Source organism: Garra rufa, chromosome 4 (genome assembly GCF_049309525.1).
Source record: "Garra rufa chromosome 4, GarRuf1.0, whole genome shotgun sequence".
Taxonomy (NCBI): Eukaryota; Metazoa; Chordata; class Actinopteri; order Cypriniformes; family Cyprinidae; genus Garra; species Garra rufa.
Window position 1 is genome coordinate 31,163,009 of NC_133364.1, and position 25,344 is coordinate 31,188,352.

Sequence of the window (25,344 nt, forward strand, 5' to 3'; positions counted from 1 at the left end):
CCTGTAAGATCCGCCCACTCAAATCTGTATAAAAGTAAAGTGTTTCACTGGTTTAGTCACAATTTATGACTGCAGCCCTAAACAGCACCAGCTGAGTTAAGAGTCTCCTGATCTTTGCTTCTGATTTTCAACAACTGGATATTTCAGGTATTTTGTTTGTTGCTTCTAATCTATGTAACATATTAGCTATAAACCAGAACTATATATGCAGATACTGTACCCCAGTTTTATGTAGTTTTCCTTTCTAATAATTATTTTCATCCTAAACAGAAATACTCCTGGAGAAGCAACTGAGATCCACACGACAAACTGTTTAACAGTAAACATGCCATTTATTAAAGAGGAGACTGAAGACATAAAAATTGAAGAAACAATCAGAGTAAAACAAGAAGATCCTGAGGAACAAGCAGATGGTTAGTGCATATGAAAGCTACAATAACAATACTGAATAATAGTCTGAGCATAAGGAAGTTTATAAACAAAATATTATCATACTCTCATGTTAACATGCCTTCTCCATGTCTCTTCAGATAAAGGCTCAATAAGAACTACGATCAGCAAAAGAACCTTCATCATACCAAAAGGTAAGCAACTAATAATTCAATACCAATAAACATACAATATAGTTATTTATTCTGAACAAACTAAAAACATTTTCCTCTCTCTCTTCCAGGTCTACAGGTGTGCTTCCTCACAGATTCAATTTGTTTGGATATTGAGCACTACTTTCCTAACGCACAATGCTGGGTTCATCCAGACACGACTCTTGTGGGATCCGTTCAACAACACATAAAACTCTTTGAGAGACTCCACAACTACACAATAGTGATTCTCCACATAGGAACCAACGACATCACAAGTGGAGCATCTGCACACACTGTCGTCCAACGAATGAAAACTCTCATTTCAAGAATCTCACAAGTTAATTCACACATCCTGTATTTTGCAATTAGCACAATTTTACCACGAGTGAAGGACGAATCTACATCCAAAACCACAATCAAACAATGCAACAGCATGATTAAACACTGGACTTCACAAACGAGAAACATTCTATGTCTGAACACTTCGAAACCATTTCTCAAAAACAGAAAAATAGTCCAAAACCTCTACAAACATGACGGACTTCACTTGAATCAAGAAGGAAAACAAAAACTGTTTACATATTTTCAGCAATTCCTCTGGCATTTTTGCCAGTTTTCATCACGTGGAAGACATACTTAAACATCCCACTTGAATGTCTTTTAAAGCAAACATAACTTTGTTCAATAATTTGTGAAGCAATAAAGTAAATCTTACTTGACAACAAACTCTCACACGTCTTTCTGAACTTTCTGACAGGTGCAGAGCACACGGAAGATATTTGGCCAGATATTTCATTTTCAAATTTTATTTTAATTTAGTTACTTTGATATATTATTCCATGTGTCAATAAACAAAAGATTATGCGCTGCAGGTCATTTTTTGTCTTGGGCCAGAAGAATTGTATTTTACCATCATTCTTTAAAAGTATAGGAGCGTCGATTAAACATTCATATATTGTTTACATGCATATCTTAATTGTTCATTAAAAGTCAAAGCAATAATATAACTGTCCGTTTATACCACTGAAAGATAGACATCCATGTAAACATTATAATAGTACATGTCTAGCTTGATTGATGCTATGAAGACATCATTTCGAAATCTGATTTTGTGTCAGTCACAAAGTCACACCAATGTATAACAGTAACTGCAAGCTGACCTTGGACTTGCCAGTAGTACTTGTGGGTCTCTTTGATTTGGCTTGTCCTTTTTGAATTTTTATAAATGGAACCTGAGCAATGTTGTCAGAAATGTGCTTTTTACCTCTACCAGTCCAAATTGGAATGTTTCAGATGGATCGTGCACTCATTAATCTGGACTAGCTTCTGGGTTGATAATAAAAGCAACATGGTAGGACACTAACACTGGCTGTCTCAGAATATTTTCTCAAAATATCTGGCTCAAGTTCAAGGCCACGTTTCATAGCACTAGTCTGACTTGTGTCCTTAATGATTCTTGCTGCCAATGACTGACTTCCTGAATCACCAACCACATGAAAAACCTCCCGGAAACCTGCTTGCAGTAACCCTTGATTGCCGGATTTGTCCCCAAGCAGTACATTTTGACTGTAGTCTTGTGGCCTTTTCAATCTGGCAAGCTGAACTGTGAGTAACCTTTATAGACTCCAGATGAAGTGCTTGATGGTGTGCAGGCACGAATTTAAGGGCACCTTTTTTGTACCACCCCATTATGGACGATATGTATGCCATTATAGTAAAACATGAAATATATTTTTAAAATTTTATGTTTTCCTAATAATGAATTGTCTCTTTTTTGCAAACCATCAATAGAGAGTCTGTAATTTAATAAAAATTTTAATTGTTAGATTTTTAATCTTGAAAAATGAATTTGACATTTCAATTGCCTCACTGTTTGTAGTGAAATAACAAATTCACTCAAAAAATACAAATAAAGTGGCATTTATTTAATAAGTCCACACAATAAGAATATCATATAAAACATTAAATCAAGTAACATTTCATTTTATTTATAAACACTTTTTACAAAATTATCTCCCATGTGGTCAAGTTTCTCACCTAGCATGCATGCATTCAATCTGAAATTTGATTTTCTTTACATTAATAATGTAAAAGAATTAATAAAAAACAGTTTTCCCTATATAATTTGCGTGACGGGGTGGTAGGGTTAAGCTTGACGGACCCTGTCTAACATGAAAAAAACATCAAATAAACAATGTAAAAAAAATTCAGTATTTCCCTGCTTTTGTTCTTGGTTGCTGTAAGGCTCAAATTATGTCACTACCTATTGCTGCGGCAGGATACGAGGGAAAAGGGTAGAGGCTCGTACTGAAAAGGAGTGCTGGTGGGATGGCTGGAGAGGGCCTGTGTGGAGGGTCTAGAGTATGGGTGGATGGGGATCGACTGCAATAAATGGGTTAGCTGATTAGGGTCTGGTGGGCTTCTTTGATGTGGGAGCGGTCTGATCGAATATAGTTCTTGAAGGCTTCTGACGACCAGCGAACAAGTGCTTGGATTTGCTGCTGGGAGAGGCCTTTTTGGGCTGCTGTTGTTGCTGCGCCAATTCGAAATGAATGGCTAAGGTATCAGCTGGGGTACCAGATAGGAGCAAGACAGACTTAAGGTGCTTCTGAAACCAGAAACAGGTGACGGGATGGTTGGAGTCATCTGTAAAAAGGGGGTTGGATGTTTTTTTTTTTAATTGTGATTTCCTGAGCTGGAGAAAAGCTAGGAGGGTTTGAAAAGGCTGAATGGGCAATTGGAGGTTGAAGATGTAAACAAAGTGGCCTCTCTTTGATTGATCTGTTTTGCTTTGTGTAATGAAATAGGAGATGGCTTAGACCATTAGCTCAGATCATTTAAGGAAACCAAAGAAAGGATAAAATTGGCGTCTAGTATATGGGTGGTGCGGATGGATTGGTAGCCTTTATGGAGATTGGAGATGCATGTGGTTAATATTTTTAGCATTATAGGTTGGCGGGTGTCTGGGCAGATGGAATGGGTTTATTGTATGCCTTTAATGAGTAGGGCAGTCTGAGAATTGGTCATTTGGAGCGATGGTGAGCCGTATAAAAGTTTATGAAAAAATTGGATCCCGCTTAAGTATCCTTTAAAGTAGCCGACTTGGAGGTTTTTGGTGGTGTTAGGATAGGAGATGAAGGAGGTAATAGCTAGCAGGGAGAAGTCGGGAAATGGGAGATTGTAAGCTATGTAAAATTTTTCAAAACATTTCCATGCTCTTAGTTAAGACTGGAGGGTCCTGGGAGAAACGGCTTGAAGAATCGAATTGAGGGAAGCTTCGAGGAGTGAGGAGGGAGGGAATGGCGGGTGCTGGGGCTTGCGCCGTTAGTGGTGGCATACTCGCGCTGGGGTTAGATGACGGCGCTGCCGGCCATGGGTAAGAAAAGGGGAGTGTGATGAGGCAAATGCTGTGGATGTGGTTTTGCCGCTAGCAGTGGCAGGGTTAATGTTAATTGTCTGTGCAAGCTCCTCCCAAAATTTGTTAATTAAACATCACAAAAAATTCCTACGTAGGAGTCTTAGCTTAAGAGTGATTCAGGACCAATCTGGAGCGAGGAAAACTTTTATCTTAGAGAGGAGACTAGCTATGCATTGCTAGCTATGACACAGCCTTTTGAAGACTGTGATTGGTTGTGCAAGCAAAATAAGTAAAAAAGTGCTTTTAAACAAGGTCTATTATAAGCCTTTATTTTAGAATTACATTTAATACACACATCTATTTAATACATCTACGTCTATTTAAGTGGGGTTTGAATGTTGATTTGATCGTAGCAAACATGGAGTCAAATAAAAAAAGGATGAGAAAGCCCAACTGGACAGAGGAGCAGTGTTTACTGTTAGTCCAGTTAGTGGAAGAACACAAGGGCATCCTTAAAGGAAAATTTGGGCTGGGTGTCACAGCACAGGAAAAGAAGCAGACGTGGGAACAAATGCCTGAAGCACCTCATTCCCGCCTTATGTTGCTCCAACACAATCCCTAATGGACAAAAAACTTGAAATGGAGATGGATGTCCTAAAGCAGCACAAAGTAGTAGGGGAGAGTGGGGCACAACCTAACACTTTTTGAATTTCGCGGTTTATGTAAATCCACTTGGGGTTCAGAGTACAACATTTATCCACATTATTTTCACATTTGTCTAGTACAAATATATCGCTTTGTTTCACATTTACAGTGTATACGTTTTTCGTTATTTACCTCAAAAGAAAGGAAGTGAAACGTGACAACATGCCCCGTAGGTGGGGTACATTGTAACATCTGAGGGGCACGTTGTAACACGACCATATGACAGCTTAAAATGTTATCTGATCGAATGAAATAAATATACACAACAAACTAAAATATTTTGTCAGTAAAATACATGTGTTAACTTTTTCAAATGAAGTAATGACGTTTAAAAAAAAAATAATAATCGAATTTTGGAGTTTGAAAATGAACACATCGCAACAATGCTTTGAACGGCTTTGATCGCAACACACAGCTGTACAGTAGTTCAAAACAATGTGGACAGATAGATGAAACACATTTAGACATTCAGAAGAACACTCCACTCCTCCACACACAGCTCTCATAGAACACCACACACATAAACCAGCCAAAATGCTTTACATTACTTGAAATAATATCTTCTGAACATTAAACATTGATTGTCAGCCTTTATTCACCTGTTTCTTGTGGTTTCTTATCAAAATCCTTAGAAGTAAATCGTGTAAACTGCACCGCTAATGTCACAGAATAGCATAGTTTAATAACAGCGGGGCATATTGTACCACAGTGTTACATCTTTCCCCGTCTGCGCCACTGGAGTTTAAAACAGGTTAGTGTCTTCTGCTGGTTTGCGAAGCATTAATAAACTATCTAAACTGATAAATAACAAATTGGAGATTAAAATAATAGCAGATTTGTCTAATTTTAAATGAATATTAAAAACTGAAATGAAAAGTTTACTTCAGCCAGAAATGTACTTTTACTATGGTAAAATAAATATTCAGCGATATCTTCAAAAGGCTTTTGAATTCTGGCGCTCTTTTTTTCCCTGCATAGTGTTGCTATGGCAACTAGTAAACACCGTAAATTTGGTTATGCTAGCATGTGTGGAAATATTTAAACCACACGTGTTACAATTAACCCCGCGTTAGGTTGTGCCCCGCTCACCCCTACTGTATTTACAGTCTGTTCAGTTTGGTCATGATTTTAATTGCATTCACTGTAACTTACCTGGAATGCAAATTAGTAAATTGGGCTCTGTAAGGAATCCCACTTTGGGACAAATCCCTCCCTTTTGGAGGGTGTTCTTCATCAGCCTGATTGTACGCAGGAGGGTCTGCAATTTGTCTGGCTTCACAGATGTTATGAAGCACTGCACAGGCTGTTATCACTTTGCAGACCTTTACCGATGCCAGTCGCACCTCTCCATGCAAAATGTGAAAGCGTCTCTTTAGCTGACCAAAACCTCGCTCAACTACGGCCCATGTTATTTTGTGAGCTCTGTGAATTAATAAAAGCGAATAGAATTCTGTCGATATTTTTAATGCCAAGTGGTAGGTTATTATGGGAAGTACATTAGCATACTATGATATTGCAACACATTTGTTTTTCTCTGAATTTTTATTCCACACACATTGTACATTATTCCTGTTACCTGTTGTAATTAAGTTGTGGACCCTGTTCAGGACGGAGGTAAGGTGTGAGGAGCCATTGTTTACAGGGATACCCGCTGTTTCCTAACAAGTGGCAATTTGTTGGAACATGATGTCCTTCAAACAGCTGTCTCAGGCCACTCTCCACCAATAAGACATCCCATTTGTAACCTGTTTGTTATCTTGTTATGTTTCCCTGGTGACAAAAAACAGCCAAACCCAGCCTGTTTATTCTTGTTTACCCTGGTGTTTTTGGTTTGTTTGTTTGTTTGTTCTAGTTTTTCCATTAAACACTGCACATAGATCCTTGCCCCTGCCTGTTTCCCACCTTCTCCACAATGCTACACTGGCATGTCTCTTTGTCTAGTTAATTTTTGAACCTATATTTAGTGTAAGTAAAATATGTAAGTACTTTTCAAATTTAGATACTCAGAAGACTTTTACTCAAGTTGTTTTGGAATTGGCTACTTGTGACCTGTAGTGGAGTAGTTTTCACTGTAAGGTACCTGTACATTTACTCAAGTATGGTTTTCAGGTACTCTTTACACCTCTGAAAAAATGCATTATATTGGGTATGAAGAGGAAAGAAGCGAAATTCAAGTAGAAGAACGGGACTTTTATTTTGGTCTGGTGATGTGATGTCATAATGCTGCACCCTGCTCCTAGGTCTGTTGTCATTCTACTGCAGAAAGGTTTGTGTTTAATAGTCTTTAATGTCTTTAATGTGTTTTTTGTGATTGTGCATACACAAATGAGCAAAAAAAAAAGGCTGCTTCTTATTTCACTCCCTATATCTTAAGTCAATCTATAGTAAACACAAATTTGGTCACTGGCAAGTAATGATGCAAAAACAGAAGTCAATTTAACCTGTTTATTATTGTTATTATTAATGCTGTTAACTTTCACTCTGACTGATTCTCTCACTAGTGCGTTCATTACCACACACTTTCTGTTAATGATTCTCATCTTAAACAGGGCAAAGAATCCAAACACACTGATGGCATTTATTAAAGAGGAGAGTGAAGACATGAAGACTGAAGAAGAATTCAGAATGAAGCAAGAAGATACTGAGACACAAATAGGTTGGTTTCATTCCCAAAGCTGACCTTTAGCCATTTGATCCTTATTAAAATGTCAACCTTTACAGAAGAGTAGCACAGAAGTCCTGAAACACAATGTGAATGAATAATGTCTTAGGGCTCACCCCCTAAGACATTATTCTATTGTTACAAATACATCCGTGCTACTTAAGACTGGCTTTGTGGTCCAAGGTCACATATGATAGAGTTGTTTGGGGTGGTGGTAAATTAAATGCGATCCGCAGTAATGTCACAGTCATGTTGCAATGTGCTATGAATGCGCTTAAAAAATGCTGGAAGACTTAAAAAAAAAACACTGGTGAGGAAAGAGTTAATTAGTGTTTGAACTAAACTCTGCAGGACAGTGCCCCTCCAGGAACAGAGTTGAAGAGCCCTAGTCTATGATTAACCAGTTCTCCTAAGTCAGACTGTTTTCTGGATATATTTGTGATGTCTGTTGCTTTGTGCCTTTAAACTTAAGTAACCTTTATTTGTGTTTTTTCTTTCACGTCCCACCTGATGCTGCTGAAAGAAGACAGTGAAGTACTGAATGGAATGGAAGAGAAAACTCAGTATGAGAAACATCTTGATTTCATAACTGGAGAAAATTCTTTTACTTGCTCACAGACTCAAAGGTTAAAAAATAAGTTTTCTTCCCAAAAAAGATCCCAAAAGACAGGAAGAAGTTATATCAACTGCGAACACTGTGGAAGAAGTTTCAACAGAAAAGAAAGCCTTAAAGTTCACATGAGAATTCACGCTGGCAAGAAGCGTTTCACCTGCCAACAGTGTGGAAAAAGTTTCAACAGAAAAGAAAGCCTTAAAGTCCACATGAGACTTCACACTGGCGAGAAGCCTTTCACCTGCCAACAATGTGAAAAACGTTTCAACAGAAAAGAAAGCCTTAAAGTCCACATGAGACTTCACACTGGCGAGAAGCCTTTCACCTGCCAACAGTGTGGAAAAAGTTTCAGTCAAAAAGTAAGCCTTACAGTCCATATGGGAATTCACACTGGAACATCCCCTTTCACATGCAAACAGTGTGGAAATAGTTTCACTCAGAAAGGAAGCCTTAAAGTCCACATGAGAATTCACACTGGAGAGAGCTCTTTCACCTGCCAACAGTGTGGAAAATGTTTCATTCGAAAAGGAGGCCTTAAAAGCCACATGAGAGTGCACACTGGAGAGAAGCCTTACAACTGCAAACTATGTGGAAAGTGTTTTACACATAAAAAAACTCTCAATTCCCATCTAAAAATGCACACTGGAGAGAGCTCTTACATGTGCAAACTGTGTGAGAAGAGCTTCTCACGAAAAGAAAGTCTAAAGAAACACATGAACATTCACACTGGAGAGAAGCCGTTCGTATGTTACCAGTGTGGAAAAAGTTTCACACAAAAACAATCTCTTTGTACCCACATGAGAGGCCACACTGGAGAGAAGCCTTATTCCTGCAAACTGTGTGGAAAGTGCTTTTCACAAAAAGGAAACCTTACGGCTCATTTGAGATCTCACACAGGAGAAAAGCCATTTGCATGTGTTCAATGTGGAAAGAGTTACGGAAGTAAAGTAAACCTTAATTGCCATATGAAGATTCACTCATGAAGACTGTTTTAAATGTCATCAGTGTGGAAATAGTTTCAGATACAGGTAACGCCTTACATCAGTGTGGAAAGACTTTCTACCTGGCCCAGCTCCCTCTTTTGATTCCACCTGGCTTTCGAGATCTGTTGATTTTGCCCAGATCCTTGGTTATCCAACTTCCAGGCTCCACCTCAGGCATCCCTGCTCCTAGCTTTGACTTGGCCATCAGATCACCTACATGTACTTCAGTTTTCTAAGCAAAAAAAGAAAAAAGTTTTGCTTATATTAGCCATATGACAGAGAGAAACAAAAAAAGATTTCAGCATTGTTCTTCATACATTCCTTGTGAAAAGAAAAAGGAAAAAAAGAATACCATCTGTATGCAAAGTGACACAGATTTGTTTTCTGTATGAGTTGCAGTTGGTTGAGGGGTTTTAATGTGAAATTAGAAATTTACACAAAAATAAAAAATACCAAAAAATAAGAAATCCAAAAGAAAATGTTAAAAAAACAAAATTTAAAAGGATATTAAGATATCTTTTATTACTTCTAACAAGCAAACTTGGGGGAAAAAACACTTAAATATGTTTTTTTTTTGCCATTGTTTGTGCTGTGACTATTTGAGCATTGCTGAAGTAAGAACCTGATTTGACATCTACCCATCTAGGTGTAAAAATAAAGTGATGCTGCCATCTAATCCTTGTGCGTCAATTAAAAAAAAATAACTCTGAGGTTCTCAAGCTCTCAGAAGACAAAAACATCTGTCAAAAAATTAAAGCTTGGAGTACAGATTTAAAGGAGAAGTTCACTTCCAGAACAATAATTTACAGATAATTAAACAACCCCAGCCGAGGAAAAGGGGACTTATCTGGTGGAACGGTTATTTTCAAAAAAAAAAAAAAAAAAAAAAAGAAAGAAAGAAAAGTACAGTTTATACACTTTTTAACCACAAATGTTGTCTTGTCTATCTCTGCAAAACACATGCATACTCCAAAGCAAAACAATTTTGTTTTCTGTTTGAAATAAGATTATTTTGCTTACCCCATTGGCAGATTATTTTGCTTGTTCTAATTTTGACTTGTTTTTTTTGACAGTTATTTATTTTTTGCCATTGCTAATCTATCTTAAAGTCTGGGTAAATCAATTCAAGATGTGTTCCAAGTTTGTCAAACCACAGAAAAATGTGTTGGTAACCACCTAGACAAATTTGATAATACAAAAGAAAAAAGAAATCAGTCCCACCCAAAAAATGCTGAACAGTCTTAACTCCACAACTCAGTACTAAATAGTTATTTCAAAGTCATTAAAAGGTACATTACTCAAAGCTTTTCAACACATTGCACACTAATGACATCTTGTGGTCAAAGGTGAAAAAAGTTGCTTTTGCGTCTCCGATGTCCAAGCGATTTTTGGACAGTTTCATGAAATAAATCAACTAATAACGAAATAATAATAAAAGAGAGAATAAAATACAATTTTCATTGACTAAAACTAGACTAAATGTCATCAGTTTTTGTCGACTAAAACTAGATGAAAATAGTCAGGGATAATTCTGATTAAAATAAGACTATAGGCCCAGTTTCACAGACAGGGCTTAGACTAAACCAGGATTAGGCCATAGTTCAATTAAGACATTTAAGTCATTTTTATAAACATGCTTAGAAAAAAAAAAAAACATTACTGGTGTGCATCTTGAGACAAAACAAAGGCACTGATATATTTTAAGATCAGTCAGTGCAATTTTATTTCAGTTGAAACAGCTCAGACTTGCGTTTTAGTCTAGGACTAGGCTTAAGCCTTGTCTGTGAAACCGGGGCAAAGTGCTCAGACTTATAGGCTAGTTGACTAAAACTTGACTAGACTAAAAAGAGTATGAACATGACTAAAACTAATAAAAACTAAAATGACAGCTTCACACAAAGACTAGACTAAAACTCAAATTAAAACCAGCAGCCAAAAACAACACTACATGGGGGTAAGTGATTAATGACAATATTTTCATTTAGGGGAGGAGTAGCCCTTTAAAGTCTGTGTAAATACCATAAGAAAACCATAGAAAATGTGTTGTTTACATCCAGACAAATTTGAATGATTGAAACATGCATGGAGACATGATTTCAGGACCATCCCAAAAATCCTGAACACAAAAATTCTGAAAAACCGTTTAACGGCCTGACAATTCAGTACTACATAGTTCACAATCTTTCTTTCAAAGTAAGTTTTTTTATTATTATTATTGCCTTTACACAGACTTAAAAAAAGACATTTGATGCTGCTCAGGTGGAAACTCATAGTGACCACAATCAAAAACACACACATTCATATTTAATACTGCACATTTACTATCACACTGCAACACATTACCTTTGGTGTTTTTAAAGCAATAATAAGTAATAGTAAAATGTTAGTTTTGCTATGGCTTTTTATGGAAAAAATAAAAAATAAAACAAAGAGTAATGAAGAAAATGTGACAGCGGGTAATTTTTAAACATAATCTCACTTATTAGACGTTACTTTCAGTATGTCATTGGACAAAACGTATTTAAACGTATTTCACCAAGAATTCAACTCTGAATCCCACTATTTGTCAGTACATTTCTATGCACTTTTGCCATTTCAGACACAGCATGGGAATAAGACTCTTATTATGATCCAACGTCATAATGCTGCGACGCGTTCGTGCATCTGTTGTGATTCGGCTGAAGAGAGGTTTGTTTATACGCATTTAAAGTATTTAAATTGATTCTAACCTTATCGTTTTAATTTATCGTTTGAACGTGATGTATTATTGTAGAATGTGACATTGTAATGCATTATTTAAAGTTAATGGACGTTATTTTGTCAAGTCATTTGAATCAATTGTTTCGTGAAATGATTAATTGATTCAAAGCGCTCGAATCACCACAAGCTGACAAGACCTGCTGCTCAAAACATTGTAAATGAAACGAAAACAACAAACATGACAGCTTTTATAAACCAACAGCTATGTTTTGATGATTATTTAATCTATTAAGTATAATCTATGAGTCATTAAATAGCATACATACATTATAAATGACTCAGTAGGAACTTTCTGTAGTGTTTTGATTTTAATTAATACTAGTTTTGAGGGTTTTTTGGCTAATGGGGCCAATTAAGACAAGCTGATTTCTTACCAATGCGCTGACTAATAAACTAGGGAGCTGATTGAGACACACAGAGAGACAGAATTAGTTTAAATTTCTTTCTATTAATTGTTTTTATCTTAAACAGAGTGTCCAAACACACCGAAAAACTCCCGGTGAACCAAAAGATTTCCATGATGGCGTTTATTAAAGAAGAGTGTGAAGACATTAAGATTGAAGAAGCATTTGGGGTGAAAAAAGAATATACAGAGGAACAAACAGGTTGGTTTTTATTCTAATTTTATTTTCGAGTGATTTGTTCTTTATTAAAATGTCAACATATACTGAAATTAATAGTGTTTTCGAAGAATGACGTAATTAAAGCAGTTTTATTTGACATGGAGGGTCGTCTCCTGTGGACACTGGACAGACATTTAGAAATCACATGACTAGACAAATATTAATACAAAAAAAAAAAAAAAAATATATATATATATATATATATATATATATATATATAATTCTAAATACTGTTGCCTTTAAGTGCACCCGAGAAGATTCTACTTCCAAACTGGACGTTTATTTTTACATGTTACGTATACATTTTAAATAGTATGGAAGTAGCCTTTCCAAAACAATTGTTTTGTGTAACATTAGGTCCTTTATCTACTTCTGAACTGAAAACCATTCATTCATAACACTTAATTATGTATAGTGTCTAACAAATAACTTGTTTTTTTTTTAATAAACCACACCGTCGGGAGGTGGGTGATCAACTTAGTAATAGCATTAAAATTATACATAAAGTGACCATTATTACAAAATACACTCAAAACAATTGAGACTGTGGATGAAAAAGATTTGCACAATTATGAGATTCATCTCAATTACTTTGATGTATGGATGGCGATGATGGATGTTGATATCAGTATTATTTTAAAGGGAATATTAAGGGGGGTATTAAGACTTGTATGGCTTAATATAACATAAATGATGTCTCTTAGTGAAATATGTAGTAGAAAACATATTAAAGATTTACGATATTTTAAAAAATCCACTTCGCTTTATACATATTTTGGGCTATGGGAGGGGGGCAGGATCATTTTTTTTTTCTCATAGTTTTAACTCACCACAACTCTGTAAAATGAAATACTGATGCGATGCCACATTGTGCGGCTTTTGGTTGTAATTTTCAGTCGATGGGCAACAAGAGAATCGATGTAAGTCACTCCTTTCCTAGCAATAAGAATAGGAAGATGCCTGTGGATGAATAGAACTTCCTAAAGATCCATGTCTTTGTTCTTTCCACTTTAGCCCTGATGCCTTTAAGGCTTTGAAAAGCCGATATCATGTTTGCAGTCAGGTTCTCATATTCGTGAAACCAGTTTTCTTGCTCTTGTGATATTACTTAATTATATGTTACAGAAATTAAATATATTTTTGATGAAATATGAGTGCACTTGGACCCTGCATGGGCAGCAATGCAACTGGAATGTTCCATAATTTTATGAAGTTCCGCGAATACTTTTTGTGCACAAAGAAAACAAAAATAACTTTTTTCAACAATTCTTCTCCTCCAAATCATGTATACCGCGATTATCGAGAGTACCATGATGCATGCGCATTGCTTTCCTCCACACATAAACAAGGCTTAGCACATGCATATTCTACGTCAAAATTTGTTTAACATTATTATGAATTTTAAAGTCATTGACTTCTCCTTATTATGACTTTATGGCTTTTTAATGCATGGAAATTTTTTTTCTTATGTGTCAGAAATGGGCTTCCATAATTTTATGTAGTGGTGTTTTCAAATCCTGGTCCTGGAGAACCCCAAACACTGCAATTCCTTAATGCATCTCTTGTCTGACACACATTTGAGGTCTTAAGGTGCGTTCACACCGGACGTGACTTGCACGGGAAAAAAAACGCTATTCGCGCGTAGTTGAACGCTTGAACATTTGAGTTTACTCGCGCCATTTGCGCGTGACATTTTCATCACAACAGACGCGAATTCGCGTCATGGGAGGGGCTTCTGCCACTCGTCAGCGGGAAAGTAGTTGTAAAATAGGTGAATGAGCTCAATTTGCCAGCTTTAGCTTGCTTGTAGTCTCAATATGTATGTATATGTAGGTCAAATTGAGTAAAGAGCGTTTTTTAAAACTAACCAGATTGTCCGACCTATTTACTCACTTTCTTCCTAGCAAGATCCTTTTTATTCCTGTTTCTACAAAAGTCCAAAGATGTATCGTACAGCTCTGAGTAACCACAGACAGCAACAGTGATTTTGTCCTCCATTGTTGTTTTGGATTTCTGCATCCGTCACTACTAGAGCAAGCTCCTGATTGGTTAACGCGGCGCGGATTTTCGCCAAAGTTCAGATTTTTGAACTCACGCGTTTCGCGCGAATGGCGCGGCAATCGCTTGAAACGCTCAATGCGCGCCGCTTCATTCACGCGTTTCGCGCCGCCTCATTTGCGCGTTTTGTGCCGCAGGATGGCTATTCGCGTCTTTGCATTGACTTAACATGTAAATCACTTGCGCTTGCCGCTTCGTTTGCGTCCGGTGTGAACGCACCAGAGTCTTTACTAATGAGCTGATGAGTTGAATCAGGTGTATTTGATTTAGGAGACATCTAAAATGTGCAGTGTTGGGTGTTCTCTAGGACCATGATTGGAAAACGATGTCCTAAGGAAAGCATAGTTTTTGAGAAACAATGTTGCGAAGAAATTTGGGGATTACAGAAAAAAACTCTTTCAGGAGCTTTTGATGTCTGTTGCCTCTGTGCCTTTTACCTGGGGTTTACTTGTATTTGTCTCTTTTCACCTTAGATCTAATGCCACTGAAAGAGGAACTGAATGAAATGGAAGAGAAGCATCAGTTTGAAAAGCATCATGATTTTATACCTGGCTCACAGAAAAAAAGGGGACCCTACCGAATAAAAGCTCTGCCTCCAATAATCTGCTCTTATTGTGGAAAGCGTTTCAATCAACATGGAAACCTTACAGTCCATCTGAGAACTCATACTGGAGAGAAGCCTTTTGGCTGCCAACAGTGTGATAAGACTTTTACTCAGAAAGCACACCTTAAAGTCCACATGAAAGTTCACACTGAAGAGAGCCCTTTCACCTGCCAACAGTGTGGAAGATCTTTTAACAGAAAACCAAACTTTATACTCCACATGAAAGCTCATAGCGAGGAGAGCTCTTTGATATGCCTGGAGTGTGGAAAAAGATTTAGCAAAAAAGGAAACCTTAAAGACCACATGAGAATTCACACTGGTGAGAAGCCTTACACATGCCTGGAGTGTGGGAAAAGATTTAGGAAAAAAGGAAACCTTAAAGATCACATGAGAATTCACTCTGGAATGAAGCCTTACACTTGCCAAGAGTGTGGAAAAAGTTTCAATCAATCTGGTAACTTTAAAATTCACATGAGAATTCACACTGAAGAGATCCCTTTCACCTGCCAACATTGTGGAAAAACTTTTGATCAACAAGGAAACCTTAAAGTCCATATGAGAATTCACACTGGAGAGAAGCCATTCACGTGTGATCAGTGTGGAAAGAGTTTCAACCTAAAAGGAAATCTGAAAGTTCACATGAGAGTTCACAGTGGAGAGAGCCCTTTCACCTGCCAACAGTGTGGAAAAAGTTTCACGCGAAAAGGAAGCCTTAAAGTCCATTTGAGAGTTCACACTGGAGAGCAGCCTTTTATGTGCACTCAGTGTGGAAAGAGTTTTCCACATAAGAAAAACCTTATTTCCCACATAAAAATTCACACCGGAGAGAAGCCATTCAAATGTGATCAGTGTGGAAGGAGTTTCAGATATAAGTTTACCCTTAATAACCACATGAGAATTCACTCAAAAGAGAATTGTGTTAAATGTCATAAGTGTGGAAGGGGTTTCAGAGACAGGAATCAGCTGAAGAATCATGTGAAAATTCACATTAGATAGAGGCTTTTCATGTGCCATCACTGTGGAAAGACTTGCATAAACAAATCAATCCTTGAGGTTTACTTGAAAGTTAACACTAGAATATCTCCCTCATTTAATGCATCTGATTCAGATCATCAGGTCTTATAGGAGAAATATCCACAAACTGAACTAAGTTGTCGGATTTAGAAACATACAAAATGTGCAGAGCAGTGGGTCCCAAGGACTTTCCTCTGGCCTAAGTGTGGAATAAGCTTCACACTTAAAGCAAACATGACCATTTTCATTATCATTCACTCAATACCTCACACTGTAGGGAGGCCTTACACCTGCCTTCAGTGTGAAAAGGTTTTGCATATCAAACAGACTTGAAATGTATTTTGCTGACTGGTTTGGAAATAAAATTGTAGTTTTCCTCATTGAGGTATAAGGTTTATGAAACAGAGCAGTTCCACAAATTACCTGAATATTTACACAATGGAAAACCATTTATTTTGGATCATTGTAATGAAGTTCTATTGCCATCACACCGACAGATACAGCTGAAAGTCATTGTGGAAATTTTCATTACAAAAATAAAGCACTTAATATGACACTGAATCTGACTTTTTCATTTCTGACAATTCATACATTATATGTCCCATTTAAAAGCTTCGAATACTACCCCAATTCACTGATGAGTGCCAGAGACTGGTTACATAAAGTACTTTAAGTGTAATATTTTAAGTGTATATGCACTTTAAGTGTAATATGTGACACTGGTTCAATTGTAATTTAATTAAGCTACTTTTTACAAAAAACAACTTCATTCAACAATTCTGTTGTTGATGTAGAACTTGTGTGCGCCTCACTTTGTTTACGTTTGGAGGAAAGCTTGTGCGTGCGTAATGACACTCCAGTATGGCACTAGGGTGATGCAGAGGAGAAGAATTGTTGAATAAAGTTGTTATTTTTGTGTTTTGTGCACAAAAAGTTAACTTGTAGCGTCATAAAATTATTATTGAACCACTGATGTTGCATGGACTATTTTAACGATGTCCTTACTACCTTTCTGGACCTAAATGTGGTAGTCTCTTTGCTGTCTATGGAGGGCCAGAAAGCTCTTGGATTTCATCAAAAATATCTTAATTTGTGTTACGAAGATGAGCAGAGGTCTCATCAGTTTGACATGATGGTGTGTAATTAATTACTGAATTTTTATTTTTGGGTAAAATAACCCTTAAGTAAACCCTTCAGTTTTAAGTAAACCCTTCAGTTTTAAGAGTTTATGGAACCTATAAAACAGGAGTTTTCAAAAAAATGTTTATGTCTTCACTGCTTTTAGTTCTATTTAACATTGTTGTCGTCTTTCATGGTCACATGATCAGTTACAGTGAGGGAAAAAAAAAATATTTGATCAACTGCTGATATTGTGTTTGCCCACTGACAAAGAAATGATCAGCCAATGTTAATGGTAGGTTTATTTGAACAGTGAGAGTCAGAATAACAAGAAAAATGCATTTAAAAAAGTTATGAATTGATTTGCATTTTAATAAGTGAAATAAGTATTTGACACCTTAGCAAAACATGACTTCGTACTTGGTGGTAAAACCCTTGTTGGCAATCACAGAGAGTTTAGATGTTTCTTGTAGTTGGCCACCGGGGTAATTTACAACAATTTTAGACACAAAAGAAGTTTATATGTCAAGTAAATATTACAAAAACACAGTAATGTTAGACACATTGTTTTATTGTAAAGCACATTGTTACTTTTTGCGTTTTATTCTAATTTATATCCGGCATAAATAGTTTCTGAACTCCCAAACATTACATCCCTGCTGAAAAAAACAGCTAAAACCAGCCTAGGCTGGTTGGCTGGTCTTAGCTGGAAGTAGCTGGTTTTAGCTGGTCTCCCAGCCTGGCCAGGCTGGAAAAATGGCCAAAACCTCTCTAAAACCAGCCTGGCGACCAGCTATGACCAGCTAAAACCAGGCTGGTTGACCAGCTAAAACCAGCCAACCAGCCTAGGCTGGTTTTAGCTGTTTTTTTCACCAGGGATCACTCACTGCTTTCATTAGAAGTAAATATTTGCAGCACATCAGTAGACAGCATATATAACAAATATAGATTATATTAAATATATACATTTATATGCAATTTTGTGATTTTAGACTGTACAGACTTTTATTTTCGTCTGGGGTTGTGACGTCATATGTCCGCGCCACGCTCCTGCATCAGTTGTGATTCGGCTGAAGAAAGGTTTGTGTGTTTACATATTTAAAGTGTTGATTTTACTTTTTTACAAGTGATGTTAAATGGTTTAATTATTATTGAATATAACATTGTAATACGTTGTCTGTCGTTAATGTACATTGTTTTTTATGAGTAAAACGCATCCACACGTGACGTGAGTAAGATTAACAGAAAAGGTAGTGATGGAGAAACGGAGCTGTTCGAAACCAATGATTCAATTCGAGTCAATTGAATCATTTTGTTTAGTGAAATGATTCAGTTTCAAAACTCTCGAATCGCCGCTATGCCGATACCTGCTTGTCAGAGAACATCAGACATGTGTAAAGACAACTTTTATGAACTGCAGATATTTTCACAAAAATGCAATCTACAAATCTACAAATCAATAAATACCAAATGTAAAACAGACATGTTTAAATACGATTTGTCTAATTAGCATTAGTATATGAACTAGTGATTGTGAAGTGAGCTGTTTGAGATGCACCCAGAGATTTAGTTTAGATTTATTTTCTTATTGTTAACTATTGAACGTAACTGTCCAAACACAGAAAAACTCCTGGCGAAGCAGCTGAGATCCATGTGACAACCTATTATAAAGATGACGTTTATTAAGGAGGAGTGTGAAGATATGAGGATTGAAGAAGCATTCAGAGTGAAACAAGAAGTGGAGCAAACAGGTTAGTTTTCATTTTTTCATCCTCATGTCACATCAGTAAAGTACCTCTTAATCAATGCAGATGTTACAGATGTGTACTAAAAATGTACGATAATATCAATTATACGTAAAGTTGCTATTATTAAAATAATTGTCAAAACAGTTAAATTATGTTCCAGGGGAGTGTGTGGATTTTTAAAAGCACCCTTTTAAATTTTAATATATGCATCATCTTTCATGTCAAATAAAACTCAGTAATGACCTTTTGCAAATAAATCAGTATCAACAAAACCTTTACATGGCAAAGGTGGCACAGAAGCTGAACCTAAAGTGCCATTTAGTTGTTTTTAGACAGACTGTATTATGCACCTTGTATTATGATGTATCTAAATAGCTAGTATTTATCTGTAAAGAAGCACAAGACAACAAATTACAACTGTATTACCTACTTGCATATCCATGGGTTATCAAAAAGGCGTCTCCTTTTTTCACCATAGAAAGAAATGTTTCTGAAGAGAAGCTTTATATGGTTAAATAGACACCAAGCTGTTGACAGCAATGCTGTTTTCCAAAACTTGTCTTTGTTTTGTTGGAGGAGTAGTTCACTTCCAGAACAAAAATATACAGATGTACTCACCCCCTTGTCATCCAAGATGTTCATGTCTTTCTTTCTTCAGTCAAAAATAATTAGTTTTTTAAGGAAAACATTTCAGGATTTTTCTCCATATAATGTATTTCTATAATGGCCCCTTCCAAAATGCAGTTTAAGTGCAGCTTCAAAGGGCTCTAAACCAGGGGTCTCAAACTCCCGGCCCGCGGGCCAATTGCGGCCCGCAGGACGATAGTTTGTGGCCCCCGCCTTAATATGAAAGTTTAATGTTACTGCGGCCCGCGAGTTTGATGTGTATGGGACTTTACAGTGTTGTGTGCGGAGCTGAGCGAACCTACCAATCACGGTGGGGTATATGGCTTTTAGGGGCGGGACATCGGTAGGGCTTGATGCAAGCAGAGAAACATTTCTCAATGAGTGAAATTTACAGCAGCGTTGCCATGGAGTGTTTTCTTCAATGCCTGGCTGGCTGCCTCGTTTCTATTGGGCACACGCAGATATTTGTCCCAGCGCGCTGCATTCACAACACTTTAAAAAGTTTAAGTTGCTGCCCAGCGGGACATTATACGACGTAGGCCTATATACGTTACGTATATAATTGTATATAAATATCTCAGTGCTGCAACAACTACGATAACAATTCTCATTATCGATTAATCAGGTCCGCCCACAGTGCACGTACAACTTCAGAGGATCACGTCAAATTAAAGCACCGAATGACGCATTTCTAAAGACAAAATGCATCTAAAAATAGTGGAGGAAACAGACGATGCTGCAGGAGAGTTACGTGATCCAAGCTGCCTAAAACATGAGAATTCCTTGTTTTAAACTTGAAGCTAATAGCGTTATGGCTTGCCCTGTGAGGCGCTTTTACAGATCCGTAGCATTAAAACTTTCAGTTTACGGTCATATCCTTATCTGTAAATGTCACAAATTCAAACAAGCATTTCCATTTATGCATAAAAGTCCATTCTGACAGTCTGTGTTAAGTTTAAATCTTTACTAAATGAGCGTGTCAGACTGGAACACAGACAAGGAGACAGTAGCCTAAATACTCAGCAAAATGTAAAAACGGTGTTTTTATATTGAAACTCAAAATAAATGAGGTTCAAACAGTATTAAGGAACGTGCGTGTTTATTTTAGAAATTCCGTCAGTGAACAAGCACAAAACGCTAAAATAAATCAGTGTAAAAATAGGACTAAGTGTTAAATAGGCTATTAAACAAACATTCGTTGCAATAATTCCTAACAACCTCGACAGCGCATCAGAATTACTGGCCGAGTTCTCTTTCTCTTCCCCATCGCACAGCTGCTGTTTTTAATAGCAAAGTAATTGCATTTATTTTCGTTTCTTTAGTTTATAAAGTTAATTTAGAAATATATTTGGAACACGTTTTGTTTGTGAAATTCAAGTTTTTATTTTTTAAAGTAACGAACAAGCGGCAACGGCAGACAGATCCATCTAGCCTTCACGATTTAAATTAAAATCCATAAATATAAAAGCGCTATGTTAAACTTTTTTTTTTTTAATTTTTGTTCATAAAGGTAAGAGTAATACATTGATTTTAAATTATTACTTCACTACTAAAACGAAATCATTCAAATCGAAAACAAAACTCTTTCATTAGCTATAGGCCTAATCCATAAAGATACATTTAAGCATGTCCAGTGAGCAGATTCCTATTCATATTTGCGACACTGACTCAGAAAATACAAGTTTATTAATAAATAATTCGAAGAGGAAGAGCTGCCAGGTCTCTAGCAGCAAGGAGCAGGCAAGAGAAGCCATGTTCAGAACAACAGTCTTCTTCTGAACAGTTCTTCAATGTTTCATTCGTGTTCAGGAAAATTCATGTTCAGAAGGTTAAAGGTTAAAGAATTGTTAATACAGACTTTTGAATCTGAATACAGCAGATATAGAACATTGAAGAAACCATATATAGTCGCTGACTAGCGCAATCTAATTATTATTATTATTATTGTTATTATTAATTTCATTATTATTAATATTATTAAGTACTTGATTTATTTATTTTCTTATTAATTCTTAATTTATTTATTTTTTCCATCTTATGTTGTTAAAAAATTAAAATACAGAGATTTGAGAAGATTGACAATTTTTTAACAAAGCTTTTCTTGTGGAAAACCTGATGCGGCCCAGCCTCACCCAGACTCTGCCTCCAGCGGCCCCCAGATAAATTGAGTTTGAGACCCCTGCTCTAAACGATCCCAGCCAAGGAAAAAGGGTCTTGTCTAGTGAAACAATCAGATATCTTCTAAAAAAAATAAAATTGATATACTTTTTAATCTCAAATGCTTGTCTTGTCTAGCTTTGCATGAACTATGTGTATTCCGGTTCATGACAGGTATGTCAAAAAACTCCCATCTAATTTTCTCCTCCAACTTCAAAATTGTCCTACATCGCTGTTTTACGTTTTTTTTGTAAAGGGCGTTTGACCTTCTTTGCATGTTCACTTTGTAAACACTGGTTCGGTACTTCTGCAGCGATGTAGGATGATTGAGGTTAAAAAGTTTATAAATTGTAATTTGTTTTTTAAAATAACTGATCATTTTGCTAAATAAGACCCTTTTCCTTGGCTGGGATCATTTAAAGCCATCTGAAACTGCATTTAAATTGCATTCGGGGGCACCATAGAAGTCCACTATATGGAGAGAACTTCTGAAATGTTTTCCTCAAAAAATATATTTTCTTACGACTGAAGAAAGAAAGACACGAACATCTCGAAAGACAAGGGGGTGAGTACATTATCTGTAAATTTTTGTTCTAAAAGTGAACTATTCCTTTAAACTCTGGAGGTGACTGTTTTCATGGCCTTTAACAGTCTCCACTTTAAAGCTGTCAGTTTATGTAAAAAAAAAAAAGTAATTAAAAAAAAAACAGTCACAACACAACTATTGGATTTGTGCTTTTCCAAGGCACATTTTCCTGCAATCCTTACAGTACATTACATTATTTGTGGAGTCATACACAAGCCACTCACTTCCAGGTTTCCATTAGACTTTAAAGATTATATTTTAATCAAGAAAAATAAATAATTTTAAAAACAAATCTTTTGATTTAAAAACTTTCATTTATATTCAGCTGTACATGCTGGAATTAGATCTCAACAGGTAAATATTCAAAGCCATGATATTCTGGGGATGGGAAACCAGTCCTGATGAAGTTCACCACACAAGATAGAATAAGGACCCTTTTTTTTCCCCCTGTCTAGGAGCTCATCTGGTCCAAAGGGTAAACTGTCTGCAGGCAGAAAACCTGAACAGAAAAAAAAAATTGTTTTTTGAGGAAAACATTTGAGGAATGTTCTCTATATAGTGGACTTCTATGGTGCCCAAGAGATTAAACTTCCAAATGCATCTGTGTTACCTTTATATATATATATATATATATATATATATATATATATATATATATATATATATATATATAGGTTGTTTGACCTTCTTTGCACGTGTACTTTGTAAACACTGGGTTGGTACTTCTGCTGTGATGTAGGCGATTTTGAAGTCAAAGGAGAAAATGAGATGGCAGTTTTCAAAACTTCTTTTCTTTCACTAGATGAGACCCTTCTTCCTCGGCTGGGAATATTTATAGCCCTTTGAAGCTGCATTTAAACTGCATTTTGGAAATTCAAACTCGCGGGCACCATAGAAGTCCACTATATGGAGAACATTTCTGAAATGTTTTCCTTAAGAAACATAATTTTTTATTGTCTAAAGAAAGAAAGACATGAACATCTTGGATAACAAGGGGCTGAGTAAAGTATCTGTAAATTTTTGCTCTGAAGGTGTACTTCTTCTTTAATGATTTTTGTAGAATAAAACTGTAATTCATAGCTGTGTGTAATTAGTATTAAACCTGACACAAAACCTAAAAAAACAAGCAGTTAGTTTAGTGCTGAAACAATTCCATGCTGATGTAGTAAGCACTCTAGCAACAGCATTTTGAGTTAACTAGAGCTTATCTATGGACACTGCAATGTTTCTAAGATGAAAGATGGCTGTTATTTAAACATTGAAAATGTGATTATCAAATGACAAATTTGTGTCAACACAATACTTTTTTGAGAGCCAGTATCATATGTTCAATGACATTTGGTCAAATAATTAATGTTTTGAAAAGAATTCAATAGAAGAAGATCACTAGTCCTCCCATCTTTTATATCACACTTAACTTGTAGTGCTGTGTAGTTTTTGTTTAGGCTGTGTGGAAATATAAAAGTATTATTGTCAGAACCGTAAAAACGAATGAAAATGTCCCTTAAGGAAAATGTAAAGAAGGAGAAAAGCAGAGGACCTAATACTGAGCCTTGTGGCACACCATACTCGTATTTGATGAAACGTCCTCATTCACACAAACAAAGTTGCAGTTGGAAAGATGAGACCTAAACAGTGGCGATTTCTTTAAGACTGCAAAGGAAGCTCAGCTTCCCCTATAATGTCACAAATTTAATGGTCAAATTATGTACTATTGTATTAACATTTTATTGACTAAAAATGCGTTAGAAAACGTTCATCTCAAAGATGAGTTCGTTCAGAATCAGTTAGATATAGCAGGTCGGCTGACTTGATTTTCTTCTCATACATTCCCGTAGCGTCACAGTGCATTTCCCCGTTGAAGTTCAGCGTCTATTGACTTCAATGGGGCTGCTTTGAACGTTTTTTTTCAGTGCTTTGAAACTAGACGGTCATTGGATGAACGCTGCGATTATGTCCCGCCCACGGACGCTCAGCGTCTCTGGGAGTGAATGGGGAGTGGGCTGGCCTGGACTCCGAGCTTCTGCGTGATGATTGGAGGGTCTGTCAAAAGATTGCATCTCCTTTTGACTGACAGCGATTTTGTACTATAAGGAATCGCTGAAGCTATTCGCACTCAGTCCCATCGTGGATTTCTCAAGTTCAGTCGAAATAAAAACTGCTGCAACCTATTTCTTTATATTTGCTTGGCGAAATTGCTTGATTTTCATCATACATTTCACGCAATTATACACCACATTCCTTCTTTCACTTTTACAGAGTTTAATATTTTTTTTAGATCGTTCATTCATTCATATAGTAGGCTAGGCTAGTGTCGTGGGTGAAACTGCACACGATGGCAGACAGTGCTAATATTGTCGACCTGATTTTGGCGAAGCCATTTGAAAGTGTTCCTTACGAGGAAAAACTTAGAATTAAACAGCAGGGCAGATCAACACCTAAGATTGATTTAGTGCAAAAGATAGGGAAAAATAACAGGTCTTTTCAGCTCTCCTGGTATGACAAAGTTAGCTGGCTGACTGGAAGTGCTGTGACAAATAAAATGTACTGCTCGCCATGCCTCTTGATGAAACCATCTCACGGATGTGTTGTTTGGTCAAAGGTGGGGTTTGGAGATCTGTCTAACTTTGACAGGGCATATAAAAGACATGAAAAGAGCAATGAACATGTGAGTGCATGTGCAAGATTAAGTTGCATGGGAAGGATCAGGGTTGAGCATGCAATAAATGAAGGTGCTCGCATTCAAGTGGCTAAACATAATGAAACAGTCAAACAAAACAGGGCCTTCCTAAACCGCCTTATTGATGTGACATCCTTGCTAGGCCGGCAGGAGCTGTCATTTAGGGGACATGATGAGAGTAGTGAATCATCCAACAAGGGGAATTACAGGGAGTTCACAGAAACATTAGCTAAATATGACTCTGTCCTGTCCACACAATTCGAGTCCTCAACTGTGTTTTCTGGTATGTCCCATACTATTCAAAATGACTTGATCTCTGCTCTTGCAGCCACCATTTCTGATCAGATCAGATGAAATTCAGGATGCTCCCTTTTTTGGATGGCAGGTGGATGAAACAACTAATATATCCTGCCGTGCCCAACTCTCTGTCATTGTTCGCTGTGTGGATAGTGCAGGTAAAATT

At 36.7% G+C, this 25,344-nt stretch overlaps 1 protein-coding gene across 3 annotated transcripts; it reads left to right on the forward strand.

Moving 5' to 3' along the window:
- Window positions 1-325: 325 nt before the first annotated feature.
- Window positions 326-16,506, forward strand: LOC141333856 (uncharacterized). 3 transcript variants are annotated; one of them, XM_073839009.1, is made up of 3 exons: window positions 7,209-7,303; window positions 7,836-8,869; window positions 15,065-16,506. In XM_073839009.1, the coding sequence occupies exons 1-3, from the start codon at window positions 7,219-7,221 to the stop codon at window positions 15,944-15,946; spliced, it is 2,001 nt and encodes a 666-aa protein (XP_073695110.1). In that variant the 5' UTR covers window positions 7,209-7,218; the 3' UTR covers window positions 15,947-16,506. The 3 variants fall into 3 exon arrangements, with proteins under 3 accessions (XP_073695111.1, XP_073695110.1, XP_073695109.1); XM_073839008.1 differs by lacking the exons at window positions 7,209-7,303; window positions 7,836-8,869 and adding exons at window positions 11,563-11,593; window positions 12,137-12,270 and having other exon boundaries at window positions 14,820-16,506; XM_073839010.1 differs by lacking the exons at window positions 7,209-7,303; window positions 15,065-16,506 and adding an exon at window positions 326-410 and having other exon boundaries at window positions 7,815-9,538.
- The last annotated feature ends 8,838 nt before the right edge of the window (window positions 16,507-25,344 follow it).

Excerpts from the sequence above, each read along its gene's own strand:
- LOC141333856 (XM_073839009.1), top strand. The coding sequence starts at position 7,219 with ATGGCATTTATTAAAGAGGAGAGTGAAGACATGAAGACTGAAGAAGAA. Across the intron at positions 7,304-7,835 it reads AGATACTGAGACACAAATAG|ACAGTGAAGTACTGAATGGA; the intron begins GTTGGTTTCATT and ends TGCTGAAAGAAG. Across the intron at positions 8,870-15,064 it reads GAAAGAGTTACGGAAGTAAA|AAAGCACACCTTAAAGTCCA; the intron begins GTAAACCTTAAT and ends ACTTTTACTCAG.